This window comes from Periplaneta americana, chromosome 11 (genome assembly GCF_040183065.1).
Source record: "Periplaneta americana isolate PAMFEO1 chromosome 11, P.americana_PAMFEO1_priV1, whole genome shotgun sequence".
Taxonomy (NCBI): Eukaryota; Metazoa; Arthropoda; class Insecta; order Blattodea; family Blattidae; genus Periplaneta; species Periplaneta americana.
This window is the reverse complement of record NC_091127.1, coordinates 158,682,241-158,696,512: the sequence shown is the minus strand read 5'-3', so window position 1 is coordinate 158,696,512 and position 14,272 is coordinate 158,682,241. Positions and strand designations below refer to the sequence as shown.

The window sequence follows — 14,272 nt, the reverse complement described above, 5'->3', positions numbered from 1 at the left end:
ACTGTACCCGAGCACGAGCATATGCTCATTTCGGGTATCTATCCAAATGTAAATTCAAATGTAAATTGTAAATAAATATGAAAAAAAAAACAATTAATTACGAAAACAATTACATCAGTAGATATATCTAACAAAGAGTTAATGTTAGTTTAAATACATATTTCTGTATTCTATTACGTTTGCGTGAAATTAGATAATAATGCATGCTTAAATTTGTTAATATTCTGGCTTGAGAGACGTGGCAACATGTTCAGTAGGATTCATGCAGCTGACGTACAGTTCAGCTGAGTTCATGCTCCCTGTCCACAAGGCTCCTGCCGAGCGGAGGGTAGTTCCCAGTAGAAGTATTCGATAAACAACTTACAATGTCATTCACAGTTCAGGAATATCATATGTTATTAATTTATGAAGAAAGTCGTCGTAATTCAAGTGCGGCAAGAAGGAATTACCACCAATATTTTCCACAGAGAAGGTTACCTAATTTTTGTAACAGTTTCTCAACGATTATTGATATTGATATTGATATTGATATGATATTTATTTGTCAGTCAACTTTACAATTCACAGTTATGGTGGACCTTCACATTTCTGTTTTTCGATCCACCATCCCTTTAATACATACAACTCTTTTCTATTAATGTATTCTTTGCCGAGAATTTCTTGATTGCTTTCTAATGTTCTGTTATGACTGAATTGCTATATGTCCTTCCCCCTCTATCCTCTTCTATGCTCTCCCTCCTACCTAGACTGTTTTCCTTCCATTCCTAAATTTCCTATTTTATTACCCCTATCCATATATTTATTTCGATAATACTCCTACATTTATAGTACCCCTGCTACTACTCCCAATCCAAAACATTGAAAAACATCAAATATCTAATTCACTTAAATTACACTTCCAATTTCTCTCTCATTCCACTTCACATTTGTTCAGATATATACAGTACACACATATATATATTTCCCCCCCCCCCCACTTTAATTCTCATTGTATTCATTGTTTGTTAGTTTATCTTATTACACTCTTACCCTATCTTCTTACACTTAACACTTTCTTCTCTGTTCCCTTTCTTACACTTTTGCCACCCCTAACTTTCCTGCACGCACTTTTTAGCACTCCTCTTCTTCGCTATAACCTCTCCAACGCCCTATCTATTCAGTCCTCACACTCACTAATATCTGGTAGTCGCTTCATTCCTACACTCGTTCTTCTCATGTCTTCTCTTGCCTTTTCTCCATTAGTCTTGTCTATGCTCCTGGCCTAAGACACTACCAGTTGTTATTAGAAACTGGGAGTCTTTTACTCCGTTTCGAAAATCACACAACCAGAAATTTCTTTAAAAATGATACTGCTTTACGAAAGCGGGAGAGATTAAAATTTGGAATTAGAAAAACATTTCGTGTGATTTTGTGCAGTAAACCATCTTGTTTCTTTTTTATATGTACAATTAAAATATGAAGCAATATTGTTAAATAAAATGGAAATTTACCATAATGTTCTATTAATGAGGTTGAAAGTTTGTATTTGTTGCTCGTTGTATGTAAGCAATAATTGTCCTGGTCCTCCCATGCATTAGAATAGAGCATCTGTTTTGTACCCGAATGTCTGTACCCGCTTGAGCTGTACTGTGTACTTGTAAACACCCTTCCTCCCCATCCAACAACGTTGCAAAACGCCTAGTATTATAAAAGTTAATAATTAGTAAAATATTGCCATTAGAAAAAAAAATTGTAAGGACATTTGTTCTTTTTTACGACATGAATAATCATCAGTTAAAATAATGGCACTTATACCTCTTGCACTGTATACAGAGTGGAAGAGAACATATTACATTAATTCGCAAGTTTTGTCAAATACGATTTTTGATATGTTCAATAATTTTGAGAATGCGAAGTGCAATGTGTTGCCAGCGTACATGATCGTTACGCCTTACTTACAAATGGCTTTTAAGGAACCCGAAGGTTCATTGCCGCCCTCACATAAGCCCGCCATCGGTCCCTATCCTGAGCAAGACCAATCCAGTCTCTATTATCATATCCCACCTCCCTCAAATCCATTGTAATATTATCCTCCCATCTACGTCTCGGCCTCCCTAAAGGTCTTTTTCCCTCCGGTTTCCCAACTAACACTCTATATGCATTTCTGGATTCGCCCAAACGTGCTACATGCCCTGCCCATCTCAAACGTCTGGATTTAATGTTCCCATTTATGTCAGGTGAAGAATACAATGCGTGTAGTTCTGCGTTGTGTAACTTTCTCCATACTCCTGTAACTTCATCCCGCTTAGCCCCAAATATTTTCCTCAGCACCTTATACTCAAACACCCTTAACCTATGTTCCTCTCTCAGACTGAGAGTCCAAGTTTCACAACCATATAGAAGAACCGGTAATATAACTGTTTTATAAATTCTAACTTTCAGATTTTTTGACAGCAGACTGGATGATAAAAACTTCTCAACCGAATAATAACACGCATTTCCCATATTTATTCTACGTTTAATTTCCTCCCGAGTGTCATTTATATTTGTTACTGTTGCTCCAAGATATTTGAATTTTTCCACCTCTTCGAAGGATAAATCTCCAATTTTTATATTTCCATTTCGTACAATATTCTGGTCACGAGACATGATCATATACTTTGTCTTTTCGGGATTTACTTCCAAACCGATCGCTTTATTTGCTTTAAGTAAAATTTCCGTGTTTTCCCTAATCGTGTGTGTATTTTCTCCTAACATATTCACGTCATCCGCATAGACAAGAAGCTGATGTAACCCGTTCAATTCCAAACCCTGCCTGTTATCCTGAACTTTCCTAATGGCATATTCTAGAGCGAAGTTAAAAAGTAAAGGTGATAGTGCATCTCCCTGCTTTAGCCCGCAGTGAATTGGAAAAGCATCAGATAGAAACTGACCTATACGGACTCTGCTGTATGTTTCACTGAGACACATTTTAATTAATCGAACTAGTTTCTTGGGAATACCAAATTCAAGAAGAATATCAATTAATACTTCCCTCTTAACCGAGTCATATGCCTTTTTGAAATCTATGAATAAGTGATGCACTGTACCCTTATACTCCCATTTCTTCTCCATTATCTGTCGAATACAAAAAATCTGATCAATAGTCGATCTATTACGCCTAAAACCGCACTGATGATCCCCAATGATCGTTACGCCTACTACCTAAAAATCTACTTCTATTTATCTTCTGTCTATTCTCAGTCAAGTACCACAGTAAACCTTACGAAATAACAAGATCTTAAATCATGTTTATTGATGTACGCAAGAATTAATGTTTGCCACCATATCTACAGGCGACGTATCGCGACGCGACCATGGGGTCAGGACTGATGGAACCAGAGGGTGAGGGTCGACCATTGTTATCGTTGCAGGACTTGGAAAGTCGCCTTGTTTTCACCCGCTGTAAGGTGAGTTTGACATACTGAATTAATACGAGTTCATAACAATTCTTATTATATAATGTACTGGACTAATAATGATGTTTTTGAATCTGAAAAACAACGTACAACAAAAATATATTTTAAAAATCCCCTGCAGTTCTCGGGGTCTAGATTTTACTATGTTTTCCGCTTTATCCAAACTTAATGGATTCAAATCCAATAGAGGTTAGTGAATTTTTAAAAGACAATGAAATCCTGGCATGGCTTTCTTCTGAAAGGTGGTAACGCTTATATTTCCGTATTGTAAGTTTTATGTAAAATACTCTTTTCTGAGGTTCCAAAGACACTGGTTAACTGTTTTTTTCAGTATAACAGATTCTCTGAAATATGGACAGATTTATGTGCAGATCGACATTTCGATTTAAAACTGCAGATATGTTTACAAAGGGCAAAGTCTCGTGAGGCTACAAAAGATTCCAACGAAAAAACAAACAATTTGATAGAAAATATAACATCAAATACAATTAACTGATTGTTATAGGTCATTCGTTATCTCGTGAAACCGAATGCTTGTGTGCACCGTAGCTTATAGTAAGAACCCCCCTTACGCGCAGGTAGGTTTCACAAGATAATGTATGGCTAGACTTCGAATTTTAGTTAAAAACCTATTTAATCCTTAAAAGATAAGTTCATAAAAACTTGCAAGCACACGTTTCATGTAAAACTATGCCCAAAATTGGTATTTTAATAGCGCCTAAAAATGCTTATTTTTACGACAAAACCTATTTTGACTTATTAAATATGTTTTATCTCTAATAGGTAAAATATCCATGTTTATTTCCAAAATTTGTATTTTAAATTCCAAATGTGTTCCTGGTTCTATTGAAAATAAAGGACGGGATAAACTGGAGAAAGTTCTGCATAGAACTGTAGGACTGAAAGACCTGCGTACTGCTTCGTATATCCTAGCAGGGAAGAACACGGATTTACAATGTAACATTCCTGTTTAGTTTCGTAGGTTATTTTACCTCGCTCAACATCTTAGGTTATTTAGCGTCTGAATGAGATGAAGGTGATAACGCCGGTGAAATGAGTACGGGGTCCAGCACCGAAAGTTACCCAGCATTTGCTTATATTGGGTTGAGGGAAAACCCCGGAAAAAAACTCAACCAGGTAACTTGTCCCGACCGGGAATCGAACCCGGGCCACCTGGTTTCGCGGCCAAACGCGCTAACCGTTACTCCACAGGTGTGGACAACATTCCTGTCCAACTAGTGTCAAAATTGATATACGCTCCTGTTACTTCAGTGGATGTGGAGCGTTCATTTTCAGCATACAAATTATGTTGGGGGACAGCATTGCTTTTTAGTTGAAAATTTAGAAAAAGTATCAGTAATGTATTGTGAAGCTAATTATGGACATTAGCGGACGAGGCTCGGTAAAAATTGATAATATTTGACTTGTTTGTGTACTGAATTTATGTCTAAAACTTATTTTTCACATTTAATTGTTTAGTTTATGTATAACTAGTTAGATATTTGTTGTTCTTGTACTTTTAATAGTAGTGGTGGTAACGGTGTATAAGCATTTAAAATTATTAAATTCTAGAAGTGAATTCCTGTTGATTTGCAACATGTTTTTAAAGAAAACATTATTTTTTGTTGGAGCCTATTTTCAATTCTTTACAGACTATTTGCTACACTTTTAATCCTATTTTAGACACGTAAAATTACATTTTAACGACCTAAAAATCCGTACCCTATTTTTGGCCTATAGCAATGCATCCCTAATTGATAGAGAACCATGCCTCCACTCCTGGCTCAAGACCCAATTAAATCTCAATAAGAGGAATGATAGGCGGAAGTATCTGGGAAAGAGGGAAGGAGACCCAATGAAGAAGGATTCCCACAAGTTCAAAATAACAGCGTCTCTGTCGTAATGAAAACAACCATGTAACACCGTCACATAATATCCAAAGCTCGGAACTTGGGGACTTGTGTCTTTGAACGTGGCTAAGCGACCGGACTTCAATGTCAACAAACTCCCGCTTCCAGCACAGAGGTACTGTCAGGTCTGCTATAAAAGTGGCTCCTGGCCGGAACAACATAATGATAATATTATAGTAGGTTGAAACAAGTAATTTTATAGCATATATATAAATAAACATTCAAAATATATCAAATTTACAGTTCTGCTCTGTATATTTTATACAGTGTATGACTACATACATTCGAATATTTTTCGAACCCATACCTTCTTCGTCTGTTAGTTAAACATGATTTGAAACGAAACAAACTTATTTCCACGTCACATGAAGTGACGGGAGCAACATTAATTTTTTTATTTTATTTATTTTAACTAGCTACCTACTGAATACAAATTACAAAAATGTTTCTAGCCACTACCGTAAGAGCCAGGCTCGTGTACGGTGTGGTCTTAGTCAATAATATAACATAACATTTACAAGGACAGTTTACTAAATACAGTAAGTAACTTAATTCAAACCAATAAATACAACACAAGAGCAAGAATAAAGAAGAAAGAGAAAAAGAGAGAAAAATACACATTTAGTATAAATTAACAATTCGACAGAAGCCAGTGATATTCAATAAAAACAAGAATATAGTAGACAGAAATAAAAGGTAAAAAAAATACATTTGTTAATATTATATTATATCGTGGATAATTTTACAAATTTATTTTTTAAAAGCTTCAATTTTAAAAAATTTCAAATTTGGAAAATGGTTTGTAATTGTATTATAAAGTCTTAGGCCGAAATAAAGTATTGAATGTTTTCACTGTCACTGTTTCCTGTTCGATTTTCAGTAGTTGCTAGCTGATCTCGTATCTGAGAAAGATAAGTATCCTAAATTTGTCTCGAAAAAAGTTTTCAATTTCTATGTCACTACTAGGGAAGATTCCACTACGACTTGATCCATGGCTATGGACAAATTTTCTACCGATTTAAGGGACTGCAATGTATTTCAATGAATGCCCGTTTCCAATCTCTAGTTTGTGTTTGACACAAGTTACAAAATATAAACTCTCCATTCGAAGAAAATAATGTATCTCCTCAGAATTCCTCCAAGAAATTCTGTACCTAAATTTTAAGAAATATATTTTCAAACGTGTACAATACCCATTCGAATAATACGTATTTTCTTATTTTCAAACAGACCGTTTATCTCTAATTAATTATCTGAATGTCATTGGCTTCGACATGACACAGTTTCCTCGTCCGTCTTCTTGCCATTCGATGTGACCACTTTCTTAGTACACACGACTGTCCCTGAGCACTTGCAGCATGAGCTTTGTGTACGTTGTACCTGTAACCTTACTCATGCACACGGCACACAAGTCCCCAAGTTCCGAGCTTTGATAATATCTTGCTTAACCCCTGTTTTCTGCTACACTGTAGTTATTGTTGGACTGTTTTGTGTTGCAAGCCGTTCGTGCTGAGCTCTCCCGGAAGGCAGTGGATATTCGGCGGGGACCTGAGTCGGGTGGAAGGCCGCGCCGTTCGTCCGTTCTGGGCGCTGCTGTTCACAGACCTGCTCATGTTCGCCAAGGTGAGCCGTGACCGCGTCCTCTTCATCACCGAGGAGCCACTCTCGCTGCTCTCCGTCACGCAGGCCTTCTTCAACATTCGCAAGAAAGGTAACAATGTCCTTCTTACCACTTGGCGTTGTCGGTGCAGTGAATGGTCAGAATTTCTCTTCGTATGGCGTTGGAATCCATGCTTTGCACTGCCGAGATTGCTGTTAATTTAATCCGTCACCATTGAGGAAGTGTAAATATACAGGGACATCATTTTATTTTTACTAACATTTTTAATATTTACTTGCCTATACCTCTGGATCAACGCCGTTTGCTACCCCCTTCCACGACTGGAATTCGATGATACTGGCGTAATATACAAACAAATCACTTTACTAGGTATAGGAGGGAAGAAAAGTAGTTCGTCCATTTACGTAAACTAGGAAATATCATGCTTTTGAATTTGATCATTTTCATTAGGCTAGGTTTTTGTTTAATCAAAATACAGTGCAGTATTAACAATGTGTGTTTTTACTCACGAACTGAGCTGTCCATGTGGACGTATTCATTATGCAGTGTATATTATATTGTCTACAGCACATTAGCGTACAATATAGAGAATGAAGTTAAATTGAAAAATAATAATAATATGGATATTTAAACACATTTTTTTTTTAAATGGTGGCCATTCATTTCCATACAGACTTCAGTTCTAAAGTGCATATTATCACACTATAGACTATTGTACCTAATCCCAATTACCAGTTTCGTTCTTCGTATCAGTAACTCATGTTTAAAATAATTCTGTACGGTACCTACTCTGTAAAAGAGTACCTTACGTACTGTAAATTCAATCTTCACTTCTGCCCGATCCGAAAAGATAAACTTACTCAGACATGCTATCTACTGTCCGTCCAAGTGGTTATGTCGTAGGGTCGTAGAAAGGGAGGAAATCACGTGACAGTTAATTACTTAATGAGGCCCTTTTATTTAAGTTATTTTAAACAGTTGTATAATATTACGTAGACGTCCAATTCCTAACAGAAATTAATGTTCTCAGAAAAAAGCTAAGACAGCCCAGCCACTAGCTGGCGAATAAAAGCTGGTGGGGAAAACCGGGATGCGACGTAGGCAAATGGACGACAGTACCTGTGGGAAAATGATTCAATATTGAAAGCTCTTTCGTCACTGGAAAACGCGAACATATTTTTGGAACGTACTGTTTACTATGACCGTAAGGCTACTATGACTATATATGCGGTCTTGGATCTGTGTGGAGGACGGTTGAACTGCATTAGTAGAAGGGATGGGAGTGAAGTACATTCAAAAACTCAGATACAATAAAAATTGAAGTAAAAATAAAATGATGTCCCTGTACCGGTACATCATGTCTCTAAAAAATGTTAACACTTTGTGATTCAGTTTCTGTTTAAGTTATGTGGTTACACAGGACCTTGAGGGCGGGCGATTGTAAATTGCACTGGAAAATAGTAAACTGCACTGCAGAGAAACCGGACAGTTAATCCCTTACCATGTAAACTACACTGGATGGCCGAGGAGTAGAAGATACAAACTGCGCTGAAACTATGAGCTGATATTTGTTGTATAGACAGTACTAACAATTGAGTTTATTAAGCTTGTCGATTACAAAACACTTGTTCAACACTAACGGTCTTACTAACAAAAACTCTATATACAGACGTTTAACTGTCTTATACTTATACAATGAGTAGCTCGTTTATACGTCGTGTGTAAATTCCTTACTAATAATCACTACATACGTCGTGTATAACAGTACAACTATTACACAGCTACGTCATAGTTTCGTCATTACTTCGTTACGAAAGATAATAGAATATCTGAGGTTCTCTATTGCATCCGGTAGAGCGCTCTAGTGTTGCATGTTAAGTATCGATAGTACAACTGGCTCTAATCGATTACCACAGTACATTTTGGTCAGAGAGTACAAGCTACAGCAATATTATTCTAATAATTCTATGATCTTTGGTTTGTTCTTCTTTGGTTACAAGGCATCCATCATCATAAAATGACAGTCGATACGAACAGCTGTTAGAGGGGCGGCCATTTTTTCTCTATATACAACACTTAAACAAGGGGTTTCGTGTATATAACTACTGCAAAGCAATTCCCATTGTATAGTTACAGCCTGTTTATACGTCCATAGCTTATTCACGGTTTATTAGTAACGTTTTCTGTCTCAACTCTGCATAAGTCTCGTATAAAAACTATACACGGTTTATTAGTAAGACTGTAATACTTTATTTTATGTGTCGATTATCAAGCACTTGTTCAACATATACTCTACTGTACCACTTCAGTTTATTATTCGTGTCGATTATCGAACACTTGTTCAATACTAATACTGAACTGTATTTTGGCAAAGCTATAACATGTATTTTTTACGAAATCTGAATCGATCAATTTTTCCTTCCTGGTAATCAGAAATTTGTGTTTCAACGTAAATTTGTTCCTTCTTAGTGTGTGAATTTTTTCCTCTATGTGGTGTATTGATGCTATTGCCCTTTACGTAAATTTCGATCTGAAGATTGATTTTTTTCCACCAGAAATTGGTTAAATTAAACCTGCACAGAAACTTTTTAGTATTTGCTCACACGTTTTTCACTGTAACATGAATAGCTATTTCGAGATCTGAAATTACTGTAGCAGGCTCAAATTTCTTATTAAAATTCCCCTCACATTTGCTACAAATGGCAAATTCAAGCAAGGCGATGTATCGATTGTCGAGAGTGTACAGACTGGGCAAAAATGTTGGGAAAAACTTGATAAAATGAGAAGAAGTGCAATTTACAACATCCAGTGTAATTTACTACATGTTTACATACAGGAAGTTTGAATTCCAGTGCAATTTACTACCGCCCCTTGAGGACAACATGTTTTCATTTCTTAAAAATAAGATAGGTCATGGTATTCCCATGATTACAATGGATTTGTTTTATCTCTATTGTAAAAATGGTTACAAAGACGAAAGATTGCGGTATGGATGGAGGTGTTTCAGTCCCCTACAGTGGTTCGAAAAATATGAGGTCTAGTTTGAACAGTGATCCATCACGTAGTTCAAGCCTGCACAAGGTTTGCGCTCTCCGAGTCGGCTCACAGTTCGAGAACGGAATGCAGATATTAGCTGCGCTCTGTATAAGGGTGGACTGGAAGAAGGGGCGATCTCGTACAAAATATACACAAAAGGAAGTACTAGTACGAGTGTTTATGAAATGAATTCCCGTTCAGTGTTTACGAAACTATCTTGGACTATTATTAATTAATAAAGAAATATTTATTTTACAGAAATAATAGAAATTCTGTAGCTACTTATATGTACAATATCATTTTGTTATATTTTTATTTATCAGCACATCAAAACGAGGTTTTATGCTGTTGGCAGCTGAAAGGAACAGTAGCCTACTGGTCGTAATGAAACATCAGTTACAGATGTTCGATGTCTGCCTTTATTAAAGTTGATTATAGAAAACAGTTGCTCACAAATATAAATGTTGAGCCAAACATAGCAATCATTTTCACAGCCAGCCTGTGTAGTCGTGGATATTATTGCTAATGTTTAGTCTTGTAAAACTCAACCAGGCTAGTAGCATTATTCAAACGATCTTTAGCCCTTAGGTCACATTGAAGATCAATAAGTTCGAGCTGTAAATCGTTAAATGTTATGTTCCGTCTTTTAGATTCCTCCATACTGTACTGTAGCAGTAGGTAAGCAACGTGAAACAGTTACTGAGAATAGGCCTACACACTGCACTCCAATAGATAGCTGATGGTCGTTTCCCTCTCCTCTACCTATAGCAAGTCTATGTCATTCTGACGTATCTTCCTCTCCGTTTCGGCGAGCGGTAAACACAGCTCTCCCGCTCCGAAGGAGCGCGCGCGCTCGTTGAGCGCTGTTTGTCCAGGTATGCACTAGAACGTAATTTAAACAAATTAGTTTGCATTTCCTGTTAACCGATATTGTTATTTATATATTGGCTCAGATGGTAACATTGTAAACATAGAGGTAACCCGCGGAAATTTAGTAAGTCTATGAGGTAACCCAGCTGGAAACCGCTCATATTTTCAATTATGAGAATAATTTATGCTTAATCTACACAATCATTTTCTCTGATACTTTTTAACCGCTCAATAATGGCGCCACCTATTGAGAACTAGCGGAACTCTTTCAAAGTAAGGCAATTTTTTATATTTTTGGTTCTGACTTATCCCATGGTTGGAAAGTTCGCTTACACGATCATAGAATCGTAGCTTTGAACACCAGTGTACCCTGCAAGAGGCTTTCTTACGTAGTCCAAGCAATCAACAAGACGATATAATGCAGAATCTGGTCTCTCCAGGAAAATATTGAAGTATCTTCAACACTAACAAATTCTCTGGCGATAAAGTGTAAGCGACTTTCATAGTTTGAAAAATAAACATACGTAATGTCTGTTCCTGGCAGTATAATGCCTTGAAATAACCGTCCGCCTCAACGTACGCTTCCCATCTTCGGAATATCGAAGCTCGATAAATTTTCGCTTAAACATTAAAATTCTTCTCTCAATATTTCCCTTTATATCATAATATGTGGAACAAGGTTTAGGTCATACACTTCGTCTGTAAGCTTTCTTTTTGGATGAATACCTCATAGATTCAAAATAGGAGCTCTCGGAATCCATAACCTATAAGACTCTCAATAATTGTGGCTATAAAATTATTGGCTTTGTGTAAACTGCCGTTAACGCTCATAAGCTATTCATATATCCACCAGTTCGGGGAGAAATGAGGTCGGTACTAAAGTAGCCCATTTATATCAGTTTACTGCCCATTCAAAAATCTGGGTTGAATAAATCTATTGAGAATTTTTGCATACCATATCCCGATTTCTTTATCGTTTAGTTTCACTTTCACTACTTCTGAATTTTCAGTAACAATTTCTGCACGAAAATGGCTTGATGAAAGACACGCGTAAAACATTCTTTACAGCCTGTTTTCATTTTCATAACAAAGCTACACGATTGTATAAAAATTACATCCATATTTTGTTCTTCGGCTTGGCAACACTTTATAAGTGTAACGCTTTTAAACGTCTGCATAAGAGTTTTCGTTAGTAATAATCTTAGATAGATAGATAGATAGATAGATAGATAGATAGATAGATAGATAGATAGATAGATAGATAGATAGATAGATAGATAGATAGATGGATGGATGGGTGGGTGGGTGGGTGGGTGGGTGGGTGGGTGGGTGGGTGGGTGGGTGGGTGGGTGGGTGGGTGGGTGGGTGGGTGGATGGATGGATGGATGGATGGATGGATGGATGGATGGATGGATGGATGGATGGATGGATGGATGGATGGATGGATGGATGGATGGATGGATGGATGGATGGATGGATGGATGGATGGATGGATGGATGGATGGATGGATGGATGGATGGATGGATGGATGGATGGATGGATGGATGGATGGATGGATGGATGGATGGATGGATGGATGGATGGATGGATGGATGGATGGATGGATGGATTGGACAAAATTGGATCAAATTTCTTCACATTTAAATTACAAAACTAAAATTCTTTCAATCATTTATCATTAGGCTTCGTATTCCAGCCACCTAAAGACTGAAGTTAAAGACACATTGGGTAAATAGTACGCCGAACATGGGTAATGCAGCTGATAAGGATACAAACAAATGCGTCTCGCTCCGTGTTCGTGGAGTAGTCAACTTCCGACATTCTGAAGCTGTACTACTGGGTGTTCATTTCAAAGTGTGTCATGACGTCACTGTCGTTGGGTCACCGATTTGAAGCGAGTTTCAACTTATATGTTAGAGAAGTTGCCTATTATTTAAGGCGTTCTTCAATCTGAACTTGAGAACGTGTACGGTATAACTTGAACGTCGTAGCAACAGATGGCGGTCTGTACAGTCTGTGTGCTACCATAACCTCTTTCGAACTGTTTTTTGCGCCGGCAAGTCGTACGCAGGGTATTTGTTATCATCGGTTGCGTACGGTAACATTCCACAACACAAATCAAATGCTCCGTGTCCATGTTGACCGTCGAAGTTAATGTCAACAAATTCGTAAATAATCGTCTTAACCCTCTCCCCATATCCCGACAGTACGTATTTCCAAACAGTTCACATTCCTGCCACTACCGGCGTTACCGTACGTATCGGTACGTACTCTTCAGAATGAACGCCGTACTTGCTAGCCATCTTCTCTGCCTCTTAGATTATACACCTGAGCTGCGGAAGTGTAGGAAGATTGAATTCTCTAGGCTCATCAGCTAGCCACATGACGGCATGCAGCGAGCCAAGACACATTTTGAACTGAACACCCAGTAGTAAACACATGCTTGAGCCGTGATGTTTATTTTCGTCGTGATCTTGAACTTGTGTGGATGTCACTTGAAATGATTTTATATTGCAAGAAATTCTTTCAATAGCACATGACGTTATTGGTGCATGATGTAGTGCAAGATATTCCTATTGTCTGATATTTTTTCGTGTTTCATTAGGATATTGCATAATATGCATCATTACTGAAAACCCACTAATTTTAATAAACTTTTCTAGAAATTCCCTGCAATGTAGATTATTTAATTTATTAATTGGATGTTAGCACTGAACATCATGGTAAACTAAACAAATCCACGCTAAACGTCAAGTTAATATCTTCATAATTTTCAGATTTTCATGGTACTGGTTCTTTTGGATTAGTACGTTGAACACACTTTCTGTGCCTTTTGGTATTGCAGTGTTTTTCAGTGGACTGTTTTCGTTGCTTTTATGTTTATTTTACACAATTTATGTGTATTGTTGTCTATATTGACAGTGAAAATATTAGTTCAAATATCCTCAACTATGCCCTGCAATATTACACGCTTAAGTATCTTACCTCAGGCATTTTGCCTCTGCAATGAACCTTCAATCAGCCACAAAGATGTAGTTATTTAAATAATACGACTAGTAAGAGCAGTGATCGATAAGACTACTCACTATGGCTGCGTCCCGGTTTTGACTTTCTAGAGAAAGAGAGCAGAGGAAGCGTAACTATTTTTGTATACGAACGTACTGTACCTGCACTGTGACGTCACATATACTGCACTTCGAATTAGGTAACTTAATTCCAGTTTATAGGCAGCTGGAATACGGAGTCTATTTATTATCATAATACACTGCTTTCTTAAATTGACTGAGCATATTGGTAATTAAATCAATGACTTTTTCAAAACACGCTGTGAAATGTTTCATATGAAACAAATTTTATCTCGAAAAGGAAGCCAAAAAGGAACTAAATTGTATTGAAC

General features: G+C 37.1%; 1 protein-coding gene across 1 annotated transcript in view; it reads left to right on the top strand.

Annotated features, from left to right (window-relative positions):
* The window catches only part of PsGEF (Protostome-specific GEF), a 509,082-nt gene that overhangs the window by 410,148 nt on the left and 84,662 nt on the right, over positions 1-14,272 (top strand). The window contains exons 18-19 of the mRNA XM_069840300.1: positions 3,315-3,428; positions 6,848-7,058. Of these exons, the coding sequence (XP_069696401.1) occupies positions 3,315-3,428; positions 6,848-7,058 (325 nt within the window). The remainder of the gene's footprint in view (positions 1-3,314; positions 3,429-6,847; positions 7,059-14,272) is intronic.